The sequence below is a fragment of the Oncorhynchus kisutch genome, linkage group LG28 (genome assembly GCF_002021735.2).
Source record: "Oncorhynchus kisutch isolate 150728-3 linkage group LG28, Okis_V2, whole genome shotgun sequence".
Taxonomy (NCBI): domain Eukaryota; kingdom Metazoa; phylum Chordata; class Actinopteri; order Salmoniformes; family Salmonidae; genus Oncorhynchus; species Oncorhynchus kisutch.
The window spans coordinates 30,086,382-30,105,949 of record NC_034201.2 but is presented as its reverse complement, the minus strand read 5'-3'; the positions used below and the strand labels follow the sequence as shown (position 1 = coordinate 30,105,949).

Here is a 19,568-nt window from a genome sequence, read left to right as displayed (position 1 = left end):
GGTTGGCGCCCTGTTGGAAGGTGAACCGTCACCCCAGTCTGAGGTGCTGAGCGCTCTGGAGCAAGTTTTCAACAAGGATTTCCTAAGTACTTCGCTCCATTCATCTTTCCCTCAATCCTGACTAGTCTCCCAGTCCCTGCCGCTGAAAAACTCCCCCACAGTATGATGCTGCCACCACCATGCTTCACCCCAGAATGCTCAGTTTGGCCGTGTGTCCAGCTCTAGGGAGAGTCTTGGTGGTTCCAAACTTCTTCCATTTAAGAACGATGGAGGCCACTGTGTTCTTGGGGACCTTCAACGCTGAACAAAAAAAAATGCTACTCTTCCCCAGATCTGTGCCTCGACACAATCCTGTCTCGGAGCTCTACGGACAATTCCTTTTACCTCATGGCTTGGTTTTTGCCCCGACAGGTGTGTGCCTTTTCTAAATCATGTTCAATCAATAGAATTGACCACGAGTGGAATCCAATCAAGTTGTAGAGGATACAATTATTGAATCCATGTTAGAATAAGGCTGTAACATAACAAAATGTGGAAAAATATAAAAGTACAACAATTCAACCTGTTTGGTTTGCAGAAGATATTCAGACCTGCCAACCCTGTCCAGCATTTTAGAGTACCAGACGCACGCGGGAAATTGAAAAATCAACTCACGTAGCACGTGTAGCATGCTCGTTTGTTTGGAATACTTTCTTTCTTGACAGCATTCCATTTACACATATGGCAAAAGTCACTAACAATATATTTTACTAGGCAAGTCACTTAAGAACAAATTCTTATTTACATTGACCTACCAGGGAACAGTAGGTTAACTGCCTTGTTTAGGGGCAGAATGACAGATTTTTACCTTGTCAGCTCTGGCTGTCAATCCAGCAACCTTTCGGTTACTGGCCCAACACTCTAATCACTAGGCTACCTGCCACCCCATCTAATTTGAACGAACACACAAAGGGCCTTTATTCTTCTTTTTTATTTTATTAAAAAAAAACAATAATAAGTTATTTATTTAGGTTACAAAACGTACAAACATGTTTTTTTTAACTGATAAGAATAACAAATGTTTGAAGCAGTGCATCAGTGTCAAATAAACACGTTATCCATAATAAAAACAAAAAAGCTATGATAGGAAACAGTGGGTGAGAACAAATCTTCTGGAGACCTTCAAATGTTCAGGAAATCATTTCCTAGACAGCTTTGCCAGGTAGCTAGCAGATGTAGCCTTACGCAGCAGGGCATCAGGGTACACTTCTCTGTGGCAAACTGTTCCTCTGGCAATCATTGAAACCTTCTTGGTAAAGAGGGCACTCAGCATGTCTGTACTGAGGGAGGCTGTACTGGGTTTTGTTCTTGGAAACAAGACTGAATATTCGTTCGCAGTCTGCATTGCTGTGGAATATGACCAATATTCCCAGCATCACAGCCAAAAGGTTGCCCCCCCCCCTTTTCATTGTGCTCATTTCTATTCAGGTCTGATTCTTGCGCACGTTGACCAGACTCTGCTCGAAGGTTGTTGACTGATAGAGTCTAAACTCATCTTCCAACAGATGAACAGCGGCTCCCTCAGGAATAATGCAGGGAAAGCGTGCCATGACAAAGTTGAGGGATGAGAACTTGGCAGTCTGCCTGTTGGCAATGTCAGCGACCACTGCATGCTGGAGGAGCACATCTCCAAATGGAAATTTCAGCAACATGTAGTCTACTGTTGAAGAAAATATGTTTCTGACATCTGTATAGGTCTTCAGATCCAGCTTGCCTTGGCTTCCTATGTAGTTGCGGGTGTCCTGGCTAATGGACAGCTCCTCGTCAGGAAGCTGGTTTTGTCTCGCCAGGTAGAGTGTAGGCTTGACACCACTACTCGTTTCTGCCATCATGGTAGTGACAGTGTCTGGCTTGCAGTAGGACATTAGTTTCTGCAGTTGCATCTCTAAAGTTGACAGTAAAATGTGAATGCACGGCGCCTCTCGTTGTAGAATCAGATTTCCGACATCAAAAATCGGTATGGCTTGGTCATGTAGTGTATTTTTTTTATTTTTGAGGTTCTTTGGACCCATTTTAAACTAGATAGATAACTATGAGGTTCAGAGATATATTTGTGTATACTCTGTAAAAAGTATGCATAGATTTTTGATACCGGATCTGTGAGACATTTTAGGACTTTCTCAATTTTTGTAAGATCTTTTGGCCCTTCTTTTTCCTTATTTTCTGTCTTTTGTTTTGCCCCTTTGTCCCCGATATCCCTTTGCTTGAACAGATACTGAGTCAAGTCGAAGGTTTTGTCAGTAGGTCCACATTTGATGGAGGATGGCGTGACTTTGCTTCAAGAGGAGCCAGGTGAGGGCTTATCTATAATATTTTTCTTAGCACATGCCCCCAAGTTTAGTCCTCTATAGTAGAGGAACGCTTGTCGCCTCTCAAACAGGCCCAATCACTTGGACCACCTCACAAGTATTGGCTTTTTAGACACGGTTCCTAATCAACACCAAAAGCAAAATAATTTTGAAAAACATAAAAACAAAATGCCAAGATGTTTATATTTATTTTGATTGTACTTTTGTAATGCTTTTTGTGACGTGGATCATAATTACAGTTACAGTTAGGGGTGAAACGGTCCATGTATTCGTATTGAACAGTTCGGTACCAGGGTCCACGGTGCACGGTTCGGTACTACTGCGAACCGAACAATACATGAATCATATATTATAGCTAGGAAAATATATGTATATATATTTCATTGTAAAAATTATATTATTGCATAAACCAATGACGTATAAATTAGCGTGGGAAAAATATCCACATAGTAATAAAGTTGTTGATAGGTGACTGCAGCTCATTAGTTATTTCACTCCAGCGAGAACAGAGCTGAGAGACCGTCGTAGCAGCAATTATCTTATGAAGGAATTAGCAGTTAGCTAAATGCAAAGGAGCAACATGGCAAGCATTGGCGAGCCAGAACTAGAAGACGCCCCAGTATCATCCAGGTCTGCCGTCTGGGAACATTTCAGTTTCCCTGTAAACTATAACGGGGATTACCAACGAGTGGTGGATAAAACTTCTACAACATCTAGGCTCTGTTCAATACCGATAGCCTGTTAGAGTGGTGGATATAACATCTACATGTAGGCTCTGTTCATTACCGATAGCCTGTTAGAGTGGTGGATATAACATCTACATTTAGGCTCTGTTCATTACCGATAGCCTGTTAGAGTGGTGGATATAACATCTACAACATGTAGGCTCTGTTCATTACCGATAGCCTGTTAGAGTGGTGGATATAACATTTGGCCCAGACATTAATGCCTGTCTTATATAAACAAACAAAAAACTACTTGAGAGAAAGTTGTCAGGAATGAGGTCTGTTGCTCTAACAACAGACAGTTGGACGTCTAGAGCTACCATACTGTAACCGCTCATTTCATTACGGCAGAGTGGGAGATAAAAAGCCATCTCCTTTAAACACGTCCCCTTGAGAGTCACGTAGTTGCCCTGTGGAAGTTGGAGGGGGATAACGTAACGATTCCTGTGACCACGGACAACGTTAGAAATATTGTAAATGCTGTTGCACTAACTGGATTGGGGCCACAGATAGGATGCTTTTCTCACGTTATTCATCTAGCATCTCAAAAAGCAATGTCAGTGAATCCAATCTCTTGCCTCCTAGCGAAGATCAGGACGTGGTATCCCTCTTTCATAAAAGCACAACTGCTGCACGTGTTTAAGACAAATCAGGAGATGCTTGAGCTGCCATACCACACATTAATCCAAGATGTCCCTACTAGATGGAATTCAAGCCATGACATGGTTGAGAGACACCTTGAGCAGAAAGTTACTATGTATTCTACACTGACTGATCAAGCTGTGAGGAAGAATGTGAAAGATATTGTGACTGTCTGAAAATAACATAAGACTAGCAGAGGAAGTTATCAAAGTGTGCAAACCTCTCAAAACAGTCACAACACTGATATGCACTGAAAGCATTCCATCAGTTTCCATGGTCCTGCCTATGAAAACAATGATCCTGAAATCAATGGTGGCATCTGATGAAGATGAACCCGCAGTAAGGGATGTAAAGACTGCTATCAGAGTTAACCTGGAGCCTAGACATGCTGACCCTGGTGTCCAAGACTTCTTACACAAGAGCCCCGCTTTGGACCCCCGGTTCAAGTCCCTGCTGCACCTGGATGCTGCTGCTCGTCTGAGAGTCTACAATGAACTCACAGCAGAGATTGTGACCAATACACAACAGGTATTGTATTTATTTTGTTCATGTGACATTTATTATTTTATTAATTAGTGATTTAACAATTCATTATAAGGTAATAATTGTAATTGTCATAATAGTGTCTGATATATATTTCTAACAACAAATCATATTTTTAAAGCCACTTCAGAGATAGTATTTTCATCTAATTTAATTCTGCAGGGTCAAGCCACAGATACCACAGGAGCCAACCCCTCTCCAGAGATGGCAGGTGACAGGGGTTCTCCTCCAGAAAAGAAGTCTGCCATGACTGAGCTTTTTGGAGAGTTGTTCACAACCCAGGAGCAGGGAACCAAGTCAAAGGTCAAGGTCATAGAGGAGGAGGTGACCTCATACAGGGAAGTGGACTGTAGTCCCCTGGATGCTGATCCACTTACATGGTGGAAGACCAAAGAGTTAATATACCCTCATGTTGCCATGTTAGCAAGGCGCTACCTGGCTCGGCCTGGGACCTCTGTCCCTAGCAAGAGGGTATTCTTTCTTGCACTAGCAAATGCGAGTGAACTGCTGTTAGATACTCAGTGGATTTATTTTTTATTAAAATGTAAAAACAAAAAACAAAAAATCAGACCCTATTAATTTCTGCATACTTTTAACCCGGAACTCGTACCTGCGTACATGGACAGAGAATTGCGTAGTTGGTACGCAAATTGCGTGCATGTTGGCAGCCCCGTAGTATACCATTCATGTTTATACAAAACAAAATGGCCCTCGTGAGCAGAATCATGCCGTGTCTCATACCATTGTAGTATCTCTCTGCCGTGTCATGTTTGGAGGTGCAACATTTGACAGCCTCCTTGCCACTGTGGACCAGGTTGGTGGTGGGCCAAGAGTCTGCCAGCCATGGGTAGTTGCCCATGTTGCCACCCAGCATGCCAGGCCTAAAACACAATTAATCAAATCCATTTTTATTTGTCACATGCGCCGAATACAACAGGTGTAGTAGACCTTACAGTGAAACGCTTACAATGCAGTTTTAAGAAAAATACCTACAAGAAATAAGAAATAAAGGTACCAAATAATTAAAGAGCAGCAGTAAAATAACAATAGCGGGGCTATATACAGGGGGTACCGGTACAGAGTCAATGTGCGGGGCCACCAGTTAGACAAGGTAATTGAGGTAATATGTACATGTAGGTAGTCACACACTATGATCATATCTGATGTCAATCCACAACTTTGTTCTCACCACATTACAAAAAAAGGACTAATATAAGAATGTGAAAATCAACTTGAAATTACATAAACAGGGATCCTTACCTTCCACTAAGTCCAGATGTCTCTCCATGTGGAAAGCCAACTGCAGAAAAAATGTAATGTGTGAATGGCAAGGTAAAATACAGTAAGGTTGCCACAGTGCAGTATGGTATAGTTCGCTGTAATATATTGGCAACCCTAAAGCAGGAATCAGCATTTGAAAAAAATAAAGCGCATTCATATTCTGTTTCAGTAAAAATCTGAGAGATGGGGCTGGAGAAATGTAACCACTCAAATTTATAGACAAAGCTATGGATGCAAGGACTGACCATCCATGATATCAAAATTATAGTTCTAACCATGTTTTCAGGCTGTATAGTGTTTGTTTACATTTGCTTTGTTCCAAACATTTGAGTAAAGCAACCTTATATTTTGGGTTCTGATGAGGTATGACAGTTGACTTATATTTTGGGTTCTGATGAGGTATGACAGTTGACTTATATTTTGGGTTCTGATGAGGTATGACAGTTGACTTATATTTTGGGTTCTGATGAGGTATGACAGTTGACTTATATTTTGGGTTCTGATGAGGTATGACAGTTGACTTATATTTTGGGTTCTGATGAGGTATGACAGTTGACTTATATTTTGGGTTCTGATGAGGTATGACAGTTGACTTATATTTTGGGTTCTGATGAGGTATGACAGTTGACTTATATTTTGGGTTCTGATGAGGTATGACAGTTGACTTATATTTTGGGTTCTGATGAGGTATGACAGTTGACTTATATTTTGGGTTCTGATGAGGTATGACAGTTGACTTATATTTTGGGTTCTGATGAGGTATGACAGTTGACTTATATTTTGGGTTCTGATGAGGTATGACAGTTGACTTATATTTTGGGTTCTGATGAGGTATGACAGTTGAACAAAGCTCGCGAGGCATTTACTGTATATGTTATATTCTTCAAGAATCAATGGGTACATATCATTAAGTTATAAGCCCGAAAATGGATGTAGCAACTGCATCTAATGCATCTAAAGACTATTTTGGTGTTCACACAAGGATTTGTTTTATTTACAAATGCACAACAAGTAAAACATCTAAACTGAAATGTAGAAGAAAAAAAGTATTACGAATTCAGAAGAATTCAAATGAATTTGGTTGGAGGCAGGTGATTCTCGTCACTTTGGGTAAGTTTCAGGTGCCTACAGGGTAAAAATAGTCATTCAACCAGTTTTGAAAAGAGAAAACAGAAGTTTCTACTCCATTGCACTCCATTGTAAAGTGCAAGTTTGCCAATATATTAGAATGCAATATGTAAATATTTTGTTAGGTAACTTTAAGGTATAATAGTAGCCTTTTGTAAAGTGCAGTGGAATAGTTGATATGGTAAGGTGGGTTACAACATACTTCTTTGATATTGTGGTAAAGTAACATTTAGTGGTGTGTAAAGATTGCATCATATAAAGTGTAAAGTACCAGCAGGCGTGTAGTTGAACGATGCAGTGTAGTGACTAAGCTCCTTCCTCTTCTTGCGGCGGCAGTAGATCCACACGCTGAAACCCATGAGGATGACCCAGCAGGCCCCGCCGATCCCAGCGATGAATGCCGGCTGCTTCACCACATCAGTAATCTGCTCGGCCAGGCTCACACTGCTCTCATCACCCTCCGCGCCCCCCCCGGTACCGGGCACTGACGGTGCCTCCACTGGCAGCTCTGAAGGAGAGCGGCAAGTAGTTAGTGGAGGGATATTTAACTTTTACCTGTTAAGTATTATAACCAACCTCGAATCCCTTAGCCAAATAGGTGAAAAATCTGCCGATATGCCCTTGAGCAAGGAACTTAATCCTAATTGCTCCTGTAAATCGCTCTAGATAAGAGCGTCTGCTAAATGACCAAACATTTAAATGTAATTAAAAAAATGCTTAGCAATAATTTCAGTAATTTTAGCTACCCCCACTATCTCCTTGATATCGCAGAACTGAAATGTCTAATTCTGCTAGCTTGTGGTTCTGGGGGAACTCACTGATGAGGACGGACACAGGCTGGCTGTGGATGCCCACTCTGGCGCTGGTCACTGCTGCCACCTCCACCTGGTACAGGATGCCTGGCAGCAGTCCCTTGAGTACGGTGGAGAGGACAGTGCCATCCACGGTGGTGTTGATGTGGTAGCGGGTCTGGGTGTCATTGCCCACACACCACACCTGTTGATGGTTGGAGGACGATGAGTTGGTGTGAGATGGAAGAGGTCAAATTTGCAGTGTCCAAATTAGGACGCAGGTTAGCGTTTTTTTCCGTCATGAATCTTGTTCTGAAGGCAGCTCTGCACAGCTACAAAGTCATAAAATCTGATTTTAAACCTAACCTAACACTAACCTTAACCACTCTGCTAACCCTAACATCTAACCCTAACCTTAAATGAAGATTTTAAAAAATGAATTTGAGTTTTTATATATATTTTTTTACAATATAGCCAATTTTGACATTGTAGCTGGCCTATCTAAGAAGAAATCACTCAGTTCTGCCTCCAGGACGAGACTCCTGACAGTAAACGTCAACATGCTATTAGGACTGCCTGTTGTGATTCTGAGGAAGTCATTATATAGACACAATTTATTTTACAGTCCTGTTTGAGCTGGTGTTTACATTATATTTTGTTATTTAGAAAATACTTATTTGGTAACTGGGTACTTTCTGATACTTGCTTCAAATAATTCAAAACAATTCATAGCTACTCCTTTGTTTCCCATTACTTGTTTTAATGAATCCCAAAGAAACTATGTCGTAATTATGTAACTATTATTATGTAATGTCCATTTTGTTTATACGAAAATGCCAAAAAACGTGGATGCACGTTTTTGGACAGATCCAATCATCATGCCATTTTCTCTGTCAGCATACCTTGTACTCCTGGATTATTCCATTCTGCATGTCGGCGGGTGGAGGCTCCCAGGAGACACTAATACTGGAGCTGTTGCTCAGCTTCACTGTAACCACGTTGACTGCTCTGGGAGGGGCGCTTGGGACTGCAGGAGAAAAGATACGAGCAAGGTGTGAAAAAAACCCAACTGATATGAAAAAATGAAATAGGGGCATTTGGCAAAATAGCGAAAATATGATTTGAGAATGATGAAAATGGCCGACTCCATCAAATGCCATCAAATGGTCATTGAACTATAAACAGTGCTTCGTCTTCATAACAGGATGTAAAGGTCACACAGGTGTTTGGAATTGCAATCCAATTGCTTCGACTGTGATGTGACTCCTAGAGGCTCCTGAACAGCTAGCTATTTTCAAAAAGACAGAGTCCTCAAAATGTTTCAAGACAAGTACTAAAAGGTTTTATTTAAAACCACTTCTAGAATGTATTTTGTATTTCACCCTTATTTTGCTGGGTGAATTGACTGAGGGCACATTTTCTTTGACAGCAACGTCTGAGTATGACCAATCAATCGCCACTTTAAAAGCCTTTATTTGAACCTGGAAGTCCCATTGAGAAAAACCTATTTTAAAACCCTTGTTACCCACCATTCCCTCCATTATGGACATAGGCGATCTCAAGTGTACCATGTCCATATTAGGAGAGCCTCTGTCTCATAAGGGCTTGTGTCAGTCTCATCAGAAGTTGTGAGTATCAGTAGCTTCAAGCCAGTCATACCTTCCGCTGCTGTTCTGATCAACAGCAGCCGACTGTCCTTGCCCTGGAACTCGTCGAAGTAGGGCCGGATCTTGATCTCATACTCTGTGCCTGTGAGCAGGTTGGCGACCACGGCCAGGCGCTCTGACGGGGCCTTGATATCCTGCAGCTGCCAGGTGCCACCACTGGGCCGGTAGAGGAGCCGGTAGCCCTGGATGTACTGGGACTGACGGTCTACCTGGGGAGGGACAGAAGAAAGGGGTGGAAAGAGAGAAAAAAAGAGACATTTATGAATTACAGTTGTACTGCCCTTGGAAATGGATATACAGTAAAAAAAACATTCCAGAGTGTGAAAGTACAACTGATGGTGTCACGTGTGCTCCCTCTCCGGCCTCTAGGTCAGCAGGCTGCTCGTTATGGCGCACACCTGTCACCGTCGTTACGCTCACCTGCAGGTCATCAGACTCACTTCCCTGATTACCTTCCTATATATGTCACTCCCTTTGGTTCCTTCCCCTGGCGTCATTGTTTCTGTTTCAGTTTCCTGTCTGTGTGCTGTTAGTGTTTCTTGTTTTGTATTATGTTCCGCATTTTTTTTTTAAACACTCACTACCTGAACTTTCTTCCCGACTCTCAGCGCACATCGTTACAGATGTAAAAACTCAGGTCAGGGTACTCACCATCCATGATACTTGAACACTGGAGGCAGTGAGTGTGACAGGCTCCTGAAGATGAACACCCACCTCTCCCAACTCTCTCTGGACCTGCCTGTGGTCCACTCCCTGACCTGTAGGACTCCCATCTGCAAACACAACATTAACAAACATCAGACAGACAATAACAGTAAAACTATAGTAGATGCTTACTGTAGCTCATATACACTTGATTGAAATAATCTAAATCATTTTTATGAAGCCTTCAAACCGCCATGCTTTCATGATGAAATGCTTCAAAATTTGAGAAAAAAAGGTTTTACTTTCAAACTTTTCACGCTCTCTCTACACTAACAACCACCTTGTAATGCTTACATTTTTTTTCAATTGTCTTTCATAGTAAATGTCCAGTAAAGCTGTTATATCCCCTCCCAGGTACTGACCTTGTGTGCGGACGGGCTCAGAGATGGGGCTGGGGTCACTCAGCCCGTAGGCGTTGACCGCTCGGACGATGAACAGGTAGATGGTGTTGGGAAAGAGACCACTGACAGTGTGTTTCTCCAACTTTACCAGGTCAGCCACCGTTTGCCACGTACTGCCTGCTGATTGGCTAGAGTAAGAGACCACAGACAATGATGTTGTGTCATTTCCACTTATGTTAGTAAAGTTACTGTGCAAGGCAAGCCTTCCTTATACCCTGTAGTGACAACGATGTCATTACTCTATAGTGATAAACTATTATTCACTGTCTTCATTCTGATTACAACAACAATAATGCCAGCTGTGTATGTCAAGTCTTGTATTTTTTTGTCCTTTTAAAATTGCTTGTTTTTATGAAAATGTGTGAGATCACTTGCATAATGATACTATTTCGCTCTGTGATAAATCTTGTGAACAACGCATCTGATGAAGGTAGAGGAAAACATGTTGAGCTTCTTTGGCTTTGACGGTCCCGCATTTTCCTCTCCTGACTCTTCTTATTTAGATTAAATGTCACCTCTTATTATTTAGTGGCATGGTCACATGACAACCTCCTCCACCCCTCACTTTGGACATTTTTTCTAATTTCTCTCCATTCGTTCACTTTTTATTTTCTTCATCTTGCCAGAGACAGCAGCAGACTAGTGACTTTACAGCTAAATGTGCAATTAGGCGACAGAGATATAAAAGCTGCGCGAGCCATAAATATTCCTCTAGCAGACCACCCAATACTGGTAGTGATAAATCTAAGGTCACTTTGTCGGAGGAGAGGCTGATGCGTGGGACGCACACACACACAGGAAAACTCAGATACACACGTAAACATACACTCTTTCCCAATAAACATGCATATCCTTTAGAATGGTACATCTGCCATTCTTCATACAGTAACAATGTGTCAGGATTCCATCTCCCCATTGTCACACACATACTCATCCCCACTTCTCTCTCCCTGGACACTCCCAGCCCCCAGCACAATTTTGCCCACTTGGCACGGTGCTAACTACTGCCCAGGGGGCAAGGTGAGAGAAGAGGGATGAGGGGGCTAGTGAGTCAGGTTGGGAGGGGGCAAAATTCCTCTCAGCGTACAATAGCCCAAGGACTTGTCTGTCTGTGCCATCCGCATTTAAATTCATTACCATTTTAGATTACCCCACTAATTTCCATGAAGGCGCGCTAAGTTGATCACCCTTGTGTTTATGTGTGTGTCATTACAAACCACTTGATGGTTTTTGCAACTGCATTCAAGGAAATTTTCCGAAATGACTGACCTTCATTCCTTTAAAGTAATGATGGACTGTTGTTTCTCTTTGCTTTTTTGATCTGTTCTTGCCATAATATGGACTTGGTCTTTTACCAAATAGGGCTATCTTCTGTATACCAACGCTATCTTGTCACAACACAACTGATTGGCTGAAATGCAATAAGAAGGAAAGAAATTCTACAACTTTACTTTTTACAAGGCTCACCTGTTAATTGAAATGCATTCCTTCCAGGTGAATACCTCATGAAGCTGGTTGAGAGAATGCCAAGAGTATGCAAAGCTGTCATCAAGGCAAACGGTGGCTACTTTGAAGAATCTCATATAAAATATATTTTGATTTGTTTAACACTTTCTTAGTTACTTCATGATTCCATATGTGTTATTTCATAGTTTTGATGACTTGACTACTATTCTACAATGTAGAAAATAGTCTAAATAAAGAAAAACCCTTGAATGAGTAGGTGTGTCCAAAATTTTGACTGGTACTGTATATATTTATTTTATTTTTGCCTTTATTTAACTATGCAAGTCAGTTAAGAACAAATTCTTATTTTCAATGATGGCCTAGGAACAGTGGGTTAACTGCCTTGTTCAGGGGCAGAACGACAGATTTTTACCTTGTCAGCTCGGGGATTAAGTCCAATGCTCTAACCACTAGGCTACCTGCCGCAGGCTACCTGCACATACACTGACATTGCTCGTCCTAATATTTTAAATAATATATATCCAGTATTAATTATTTCTTAATTCCTTTATTTTACTTTTAGATTGTTGTGAATTGTTAGATATTACTGAACTGTTGGAGCTAGGAACACAAGCATTTCGCTACATCCGCTGTCACACCCTGACCTCTGAGAGCCTTTTTATTTCTCTATTTGGTTTGGTCGGGTGTGATTTTGGTGTGCATTCTAGTTTTTCTATTTCTTTGTTGGCCGGGTAGGGTTCCCAATCAGAGGCAGCTGTCTATCGGTGTCTCTGATTGGGGATCATACTTAGGCAGCCCTTTTTCACACCTTAGATAGTGGGATCTTGTTTTTGCATTGTTGCTGTTTAGCGCTGCAGAACTTTATGTTCCGTTTTCTATTTTGTTGTTTTGTCTGAGTTCAGTTTTTAAAATCATGAACACTTTCCACGCTGTGCTTTGGTCTCATTCATCTAACGACGGACGTAAAACCCGCAATAACATCTGCTAAATATGTGTTTGCGACCAATAAAATGTGATTTGATTTTGATTTGTTTGATGTGGAATAAAAGCAAAGTGGGGGCAGCTGGGAGATTTGGGGAGTGGCTTAGCAGGGGGGGGGGGTGTGTGAGCCCTCCTGCCTGTCATGCCCGGCTAACACGGCTCATGTGCTGACACACATCTGTCTTTCTGTCTGTTCTACAGAATGTACCACAAGGTTGAGCCCTACAGAACGCAGCCCAGGTCTATCTTCTACTGTCGACTCCACCCACCTGAAGGCCTCGATGATGTAGGAGGTGACGGCAGCCCCCCCCTCATGGGCGTTGGGCTGCCAGGTGAGGGTGACACTGTTGCGGGTCACGTCGGTCACCACAGGCTTCTGGGGAGGTCCCGGTAGCTGGAAGGGTTCTGATGCCTGGGGCACAGACGAACCTCCACTCTCTGAAAATCACAATCAAATCAAACTTTATTTAAAATGCATTTAAAAAGAGACAATAGAGACAGAGGATGAGAGGGTAGCTGGATGGTAGTGAATCTCCTATATTTAGTAGTACCATTCTCAATATAACTGTTGTTGGAAGCCCTTTTGTGGTCTAAAGAGTTACAAATAAATAATTCATGCAATAAGGTCAATTCCATATAAATTCTGTCAAGTACGAATTGAAAAGCAACATTATTGTCAATAAGGAGTTGAAATGGAACCGACACCCCAGCCCTGATCACAGTAACTGACTTTGACGGACTGGCTGAATAACAGTTTAGTTGTGAATTAGTAGGCACTAAATACCATCTTATCAAGCTTCATCAAACATTAGCATTTCATAACAGCAATAAGACACTACTTATTCCAACTCATCATCCCTCTGCTTCGCCATGGGCCAAGCAACGCCCCTAGGTGTGATTTCAACCACAATATCACAAGACCTCTGCCTTATTTCTTGATTCAATGATCTTATATGGGCATGACTGTCACGGATATTTCTGGAACACACCTGGCCCCTATTCCCACTGATTGTATTTGTATATATGTGCCCTTTGGTTTCCATTTGGGGGTTGATTATTGTTACAATGTCAGTTGGTGCGTTTGAGTACCTACCTGTGTGTGTTTTGGGCTTTCGTGCCCTTGTGGATTGCGCAGATGATTACGGGTCTCGTCCCATGTGTTAATCATTGTGCGCAGATTTATTTATTCAAGGTACTCCAAGTTTTTTTGTTTGGGTTTCTACCCTGTGTTTCTGTTACATGGTGTTTGGTCTTTGTCCCCATGCCTTTACATGGCACGCCGTAATTTGTGCTTAATTTTTTATTTTTTTTTCACATTCCTGCGTCTGTCTCCCAAATCATTGTTACCAACGTGACAGAATAATCGACCATTAAGGGAGACAGCGGGAATGTCCCGTCCGACAATACTGCGACTGGTCCGTCTGGCGTTGCTGCAACTTCGGCAGCTACAACTGGCCCGTCCGACGATGCTGCAACTAGTTTGTCCGGCGCCACTGCTACTGGTCCGTCCGATGCCGCCGCAACTTTGGCAGCAGCAACTGGCCCGTCCGACGCAACTTCAGCAGCTGCATCGGGTCCTGATCGACCTGCACTGCATTCCTGTGATTGTCCTCGAAGCCGGTGTCGTTGCTCTGCTGTCACGGATCCCCCCCGTGCCTTTACACGGCACGCAGTAATTTGTGCTTAATAATAAAAACTATTACGCATTCCTGCGTCTGTCTCCCGATCCTTCATGTAAACGTGACAATGACATTGCAGAGGCAATCTAATACTGTAGGGAGGAGTTTATTACAGTAGATTTACCATTCACTGTGTCCGTGTGCATGTGTGTGTGCGCGCGTGTCTACGTGTGTGGGCATTTACCTTTAACAGTGAGTACGCCGCTCCACATCGTTTCTCCGCTGGAGCTGGAAGCCATGCAGGTATAGGCCCCAGAGTCGGTTTCCTGGCAACAAGAGTGAGGGCCTAGTTAACATCGGTGTATATGCACAGAAGCACAATGCCTTTGCCTTTTCCCATTCAGGTGTTCTGGAGCAAATCTTTCCAGATAAGTCAACATTAACATCTACCTAGAATCTATGGGCTATCCATAGTCTCCAAAGACTGTTAACTATGTATAATAATTCTGTCTATCTCCCCAAAGATACCCATATGTTTTATTGCTCTGATCTAATAAGTACTATTCTCATAATGGTTAATGGGGAACTATTCTATTTACAGTATGTTCTATTGGAACATAGTTGTTGGATATGTACATTTGCGCTCATATGGTCGCATGAACATTAATAAAGAGTAACATTAAGCTTTGCTGTCAATTAAGTCTCACATGTAGCTGTAACACTGCTAGCTAGTCCCTTAATAGAGAAACCACAGTTCCTCAAAAAGGGTTTGGAGCATATGTGCTGTTATTTTAGTTTTCTTTATGATATCACCTCTGGGCCTGTGCACATAAAGCGTCTCGGGTTAGAGTTTCTGATCTAGGATCAGGTCCCCACTGTCCATGTAATTGTATTCATTAAGATCTAAAAGGCAAAACTGATAATAGATCAGCATTCCTACTATGAAAGACTTTATAAATATGGGCCCTGATCCTTTGGTACCAATGTGAGAGTTTTAAGGGGCAATCTGCCATTGCTAGATACATTTTTGGACTTATAAATGTATTATATCTACCAATTGATTTTTAAAGAACACTAACTTATAAATGCCTCATAAGCTTAGTTCAACTGTTGTACCCCAACATTTAAAGGAGGTTAAAGGACTGTTCACATTATGTAGACAATGGTATTGTGCTGGGCATAATGAACATGACATTGAAAAGAGGTGGAATATGTAACCAGAGGGGTCTGCAAACTTCTGCGGCTCATACAGCACTTCATATTTCTGTGGCTCTGACTGTGCTGCATACTGAGCACTCAACAGTAAGCAGCAATACGGGCTGATGATCCATAGCCATGCTACTAGCAAGGGAAACGTTGTGTGTGTGTGTGTGTGTGTGTGTGTGTGTGTGTGTGTGTGTGTGTGTGTGTGTGTGTGTGTGTGTGTGTGTGTGTGTGTGTGTGTGTGTGTGTGTGTGTGTGTGTGTGTGTGTGTGTGTGTGTGTGTGTGTGTGTGTGTGTGTGTGTGTGTGTGTGTGTGTGTGTGTGTGTGTGTGTGTGTGTGTGTGTGTGTGTGTGTGTGTGTGTGTGTGTGTGTTTGTAAGTGTGTGTGAGAGACTAAGTGTGGGTCATTAAAAATTCATTGGGAAGCTCAGAGCTAGACAGGGGCTAGAAATTGCTCACAACAGTGGAAGATGTAGAGACTTTAATTTGCAGACAAGGATCTAATGATGGTGACAGCTCACGGCCACCCGCTTGCAGGTTAGTGGGCTACACAATCACACAAACACAGATTTCAAACTAACAACTAGGTTTTCAGACCTTTTGGTTAATTTAAAACCACTCTTATATGCAAAGCACCAACCACTCTTATATGCAAAGCACACTACAAAAACACAAAGCGAGACAACACAATGCAATCAATATAATGCTGCAATGTGGTTGGTGCTTGGATGCCATCCACTACTTGTGTGTGTGTGTGTGTGTGTGTGTGTGTGTGTGTGTGTGTGTGTGTGTGTGTGTGTGTGTGTGTGTGTGTGTGTGTGGCTGACTGGCCAGTTGCAGTGGCGATGGCATTACACAAGTCTAAGTGCCCTGTCTAAAAGCCCCAAGAGAGACAGGAGAGGTGACTCCAAGTCGAACAGTACATCACTCTTCCTTCTCTCTTCCTATAGGCCGGCTGACCCTGAACGGACCTGTATGGCAGCCAAGGATGTGGCTGTCTGTGGCGGCAGGTCCATGTTGGTGACTGGTGATTGGAGGAGAGGAGTGGGAAGGGGTAAATGGCCTGGCATCTAACTATTAATCATGGTTGGCAGCTTTGGGTGCTGCGCTAAACAGATTGTTAAAAATGTATGAAGGAGGCAAGAGTTTTTTATTTTCTCCACATCCTCGCTGTTCTGATATCATCTCGAGTGCACTCTTTCTCTATATTGTAGCATCTTCCTTGTCTTCTGTGTTGTGTTCTGTTTCTCTCTCATCTCAATATCCTGTCTTTCTTTCTCATCTATTTTCTTTCCACCCCCCTCGTTCTTGCTCTGGTCCCGGGGTAATGGGCATCTCTTCAGTCACAGAGAGGAACAAACCGACCATCTGTCGGGTCCCCTGCCCTCTCTTCTCCACCCCACCCTCCTCTCTCACCTCTCCTACCTCCACCAGAAGTCAACTTCCTGTGCCCCACTCTGCTTTAGTTAAAAGATGAGCACCCTGATAAAAGGGAAGGAGAGCAATTAAAAACAAACAGGGACAGTGTCCAAGTTTCAAAAAGATAGAATTGGCCATAAGTACAGTCCATCTAGTCGAGGCAAGTCGAGATGTGAGAAATTCTCTAATACAGTCATTAGAGGAAGTACCAAAGAGTGTTTTCTACATCTTGAGTGCATGAAAAATGTTTTGGTACATTGAGATGCTTGACTTAATCTTTTTTCTCTCTTGGTCTCTCCTTCTCGGCCTCTCTCAAAACCTCTACAAGGATTTAATTAAAGTCATGGCGATCGTTAATCGCTCTGGGCCCAACAATCAATTAATTAACGCGTCAGCTGGTCCCGAAGCTCGCCACACACACACACAACCTGCGGGTTGCAGGTGCAGCCCGCAACCCCAGAGAGCTCTTGGTAGAATGTATATCATTATCCGTGCATATACTACCACTAACGATTGCACTCGTTCATTACCTTGGCGAGTATGCATCACCGCCAAGCTTTATGACGCCACAGAAACTCGACCACCAATCACTAAATCACTGACTCACCCATAAACCATAAAAAAGCCACTCTGCCAGTATTCCAATATTAATATCTGCTTCTCAATTAGATTGCATTAGATTGCTGAGTTGTGTTTTAGAGTGGACGGCTACTATGACCTGTATGACGCTCAATGAGTAAATATCAATATATCAAATGGACAGGTTGCTTTGCCGTGGCATCTCAAAACTGCTATGCCTATTGCTGTGACTTGCAGTGAGTCATAATAGTACAATAAATGAATTTAAGCTAAATACCATTAAGGCTGAGAAGTTGATTGGATTGCATTGGAAACAGCACTCAGTTGTGACTGCATGCGGTTGTTTAGTATCACCTAGGAGAATTAGCTCAGAAGATTGGCCATGATGAGACTTGGAGTGCATTGAGAGGAAATGTGAAGCATTTAATTTCATTTACTAATATCCAGGGAGTGATGGCATTTACGAAGGAGGATGGAAAGAGAATCAATGGGAACATTCTTGCAGCGTTCATGAGCATTATTGGGAGCATTCTTTCTATGTTCTTAAGAATTATTGGGAACGTTCTATTTAAGTTATTTTCAGGTACCTGCAGGTTTGTGATCTGGAACATTCCGTTCTCCATCAGGCTGACACGCTCATCTCCCAGGATCCTCTGGCCATCCTTCTCCCATTGAATGCTGGGCAGAGGGTTGCCCATCACGTGGCACTGTAAATGGGCAGTGGAGCCCGGCGCCAGCGTTTGATTGGCCGGTCCTTGGCGGATGATGGGTGGGACTCGGTCGGAGGATGCTGTGTGGGGGAGGGAAGGAGAGAGAGATACGTTACGAGAGAGGGTAGTTGAGTGTATTCTCTTGGAGGACCATCCTCCACCAACCAGCTACAGAATACAAACACATTGCTATATATTCATGAGATAGCTGTTTTAGAGATCATAGAAAAACGAATATACATAAATGAATCGTAATAGTTAATTAACGTAACAGTTATGGCATGTTACGTTAATGTATCCTAAACGTTTGCAGCATGGAGAAACCTTGAAGCCGCCAGTCACTCAGCCTTGTTAAAATACTCCAATCCAGGGGCCTCCCGAGTGGCGCAGCGGTCTAAGGCACTGCATCGTGTCACTTTGATGCGTCACTTCAATCCCAGGCTGTGTCACAGCCAGCCGTACCCATGAGACGGCGCACAATTGTCAGTGTTAGGGGAGGGTTTGGCTGGCTAGGATTTCCTTGTCCCATTGCACTCTAGCGACTCCTTGTGGTGGGCCGGGCGCCTGTAAGGTGACTTCGGTCGTCAGCTGGTCTGTGATTTTTTAACATTTTTAATTCGTATTTTTTTTATTGAATATCCAAAACATACAATATACTTGCAGTGAAGCCCCTCAACAACTACACCACACCAGTCATCCAACAGACTCCCATTCAGAGCGACACACAGAAGCATCCAGGGTCAACGCCCTGCTCAAGGGCACGTCGACAGATCTCCCACAAGGCCAAAAAAAACGGGGACGCCAACCCTCCAAGATCCCCCCCACAGTTCCCCATACCTGTCGCTCAACCATCCGAGACCCCTCCCACAGTCACCTCTCCCAATATTTTTTTAAAATTCCATTCCCCACCCCCAAGAACCCCCCCAATGCACCAACAAGCCAAGAAAATGAACTCATGAGAAAAAGAAATAGACAAAATAAAACAGAAAACAAGAATGGAAACAAACCAAAGGACATCAAGGACAACTAAAATCATAACAACAAGGCCAACTGTATATGTTTGAGTGCATGTCTGGCACTATTTACATGTGTGTATTTGAATGAGAGTGTGTGTATATGCATGTGTACAAACACCTGCACGGCATCAGCCTCAGGCAAACCAGCATTAGATGTAAAAACACTGCCCCTCAGTGTCATTCAAACGTACTTTTTATTATGTTTTATTTTGACTTTATTTTTATACTTTATCTTTGACCATCATACTATCAGACAGACATGTTTCCTCCGACACATTGGTGCGACTGGCTTTTGGGTTAAGCGAGCAGTGCGGCTTGGCAGGGTCGTGGAAAGCCCTTGTTG

At 42.7% G+C, this 19,568-nt stretch overlaps 1 protein-coding gene and 2 long non-coding RNA genes across 4 annotated transcripts in view; 2 read left to right on the top strand and 1 right to left on the bottom strand.

Annotated features, from left to right (window-relative positions):
* Positions 1-19,568, bottom strand: part of LOC109872916 (roundabout homolog 2) — a 115,502-nt gene that overhangs the window by 8,538 nt on the left and 87,396 nt on the right. For both annotated transcript variants that reach the window (XM_031808088.1, XM_031808087.1), the window contains 11 exons: positions 18,087-18,289; positions 14,543-14,624; positions 12,949-13,117; positions 10,193-10,359; positions 9,777-9,898; positions 9,118-9,334; positions 8,361-8,485; positions 7,486-7,663; positions 6,939-7,175; positions 5,519-5,558; positions 5,000-5,139 (listed from right to left, as the gene is read on the bottom strand). In XM_031808088.1, coding sequence (XP_031663948.1) covers positions 5,000-5,139; positions 5,519-5,558; positions 6,939-7,175; positions 7,486-7,663; positions 8,361-8,485; positions 9,118-9,334; positions 9,777-9,898; positions 10,193-10,359; positions 12,949-13,117; positions 14,543-14,624; positions 18,087-18,289 — 1,680 coding nt within the window. The remainder of the gene's footprint in view (positions 1-4,999; positions 5,140-5,518; positions 5,559-6,938; positions 7,176-7,485; positions 7,664-8,360; positions 8,486-9,117; positions 9,335-9,776; positions 9,899-10,192; positions 10,360-12,948; positions 13,118-14,542; positions 14,625-18,086; positions 18,290-19,568) is intronic.
* On the top strand, positions 9,770-11,776 carry LOC116358124 (uncharacterized). Its single transcript, XR_004205991.1, has 3 exons — positions 9,770-9,885; positions 10,185-10,322; positions 11,726-11,776. It is a non-coding gene; the product is annotated as an uncharacterized LOC116358124 (long non-coding RNA).
* LOC116358125 (uncharacterized) lies at positions 13,720-14,386 on the top strand. The gene is made up of 2 exons (XR_004205992.1): positions 13,720-13,871; positions 14,038-14,386. It is a non-coding gene; the product is annotated as an uncharacterized LOC116358125 (long non-coding RNA).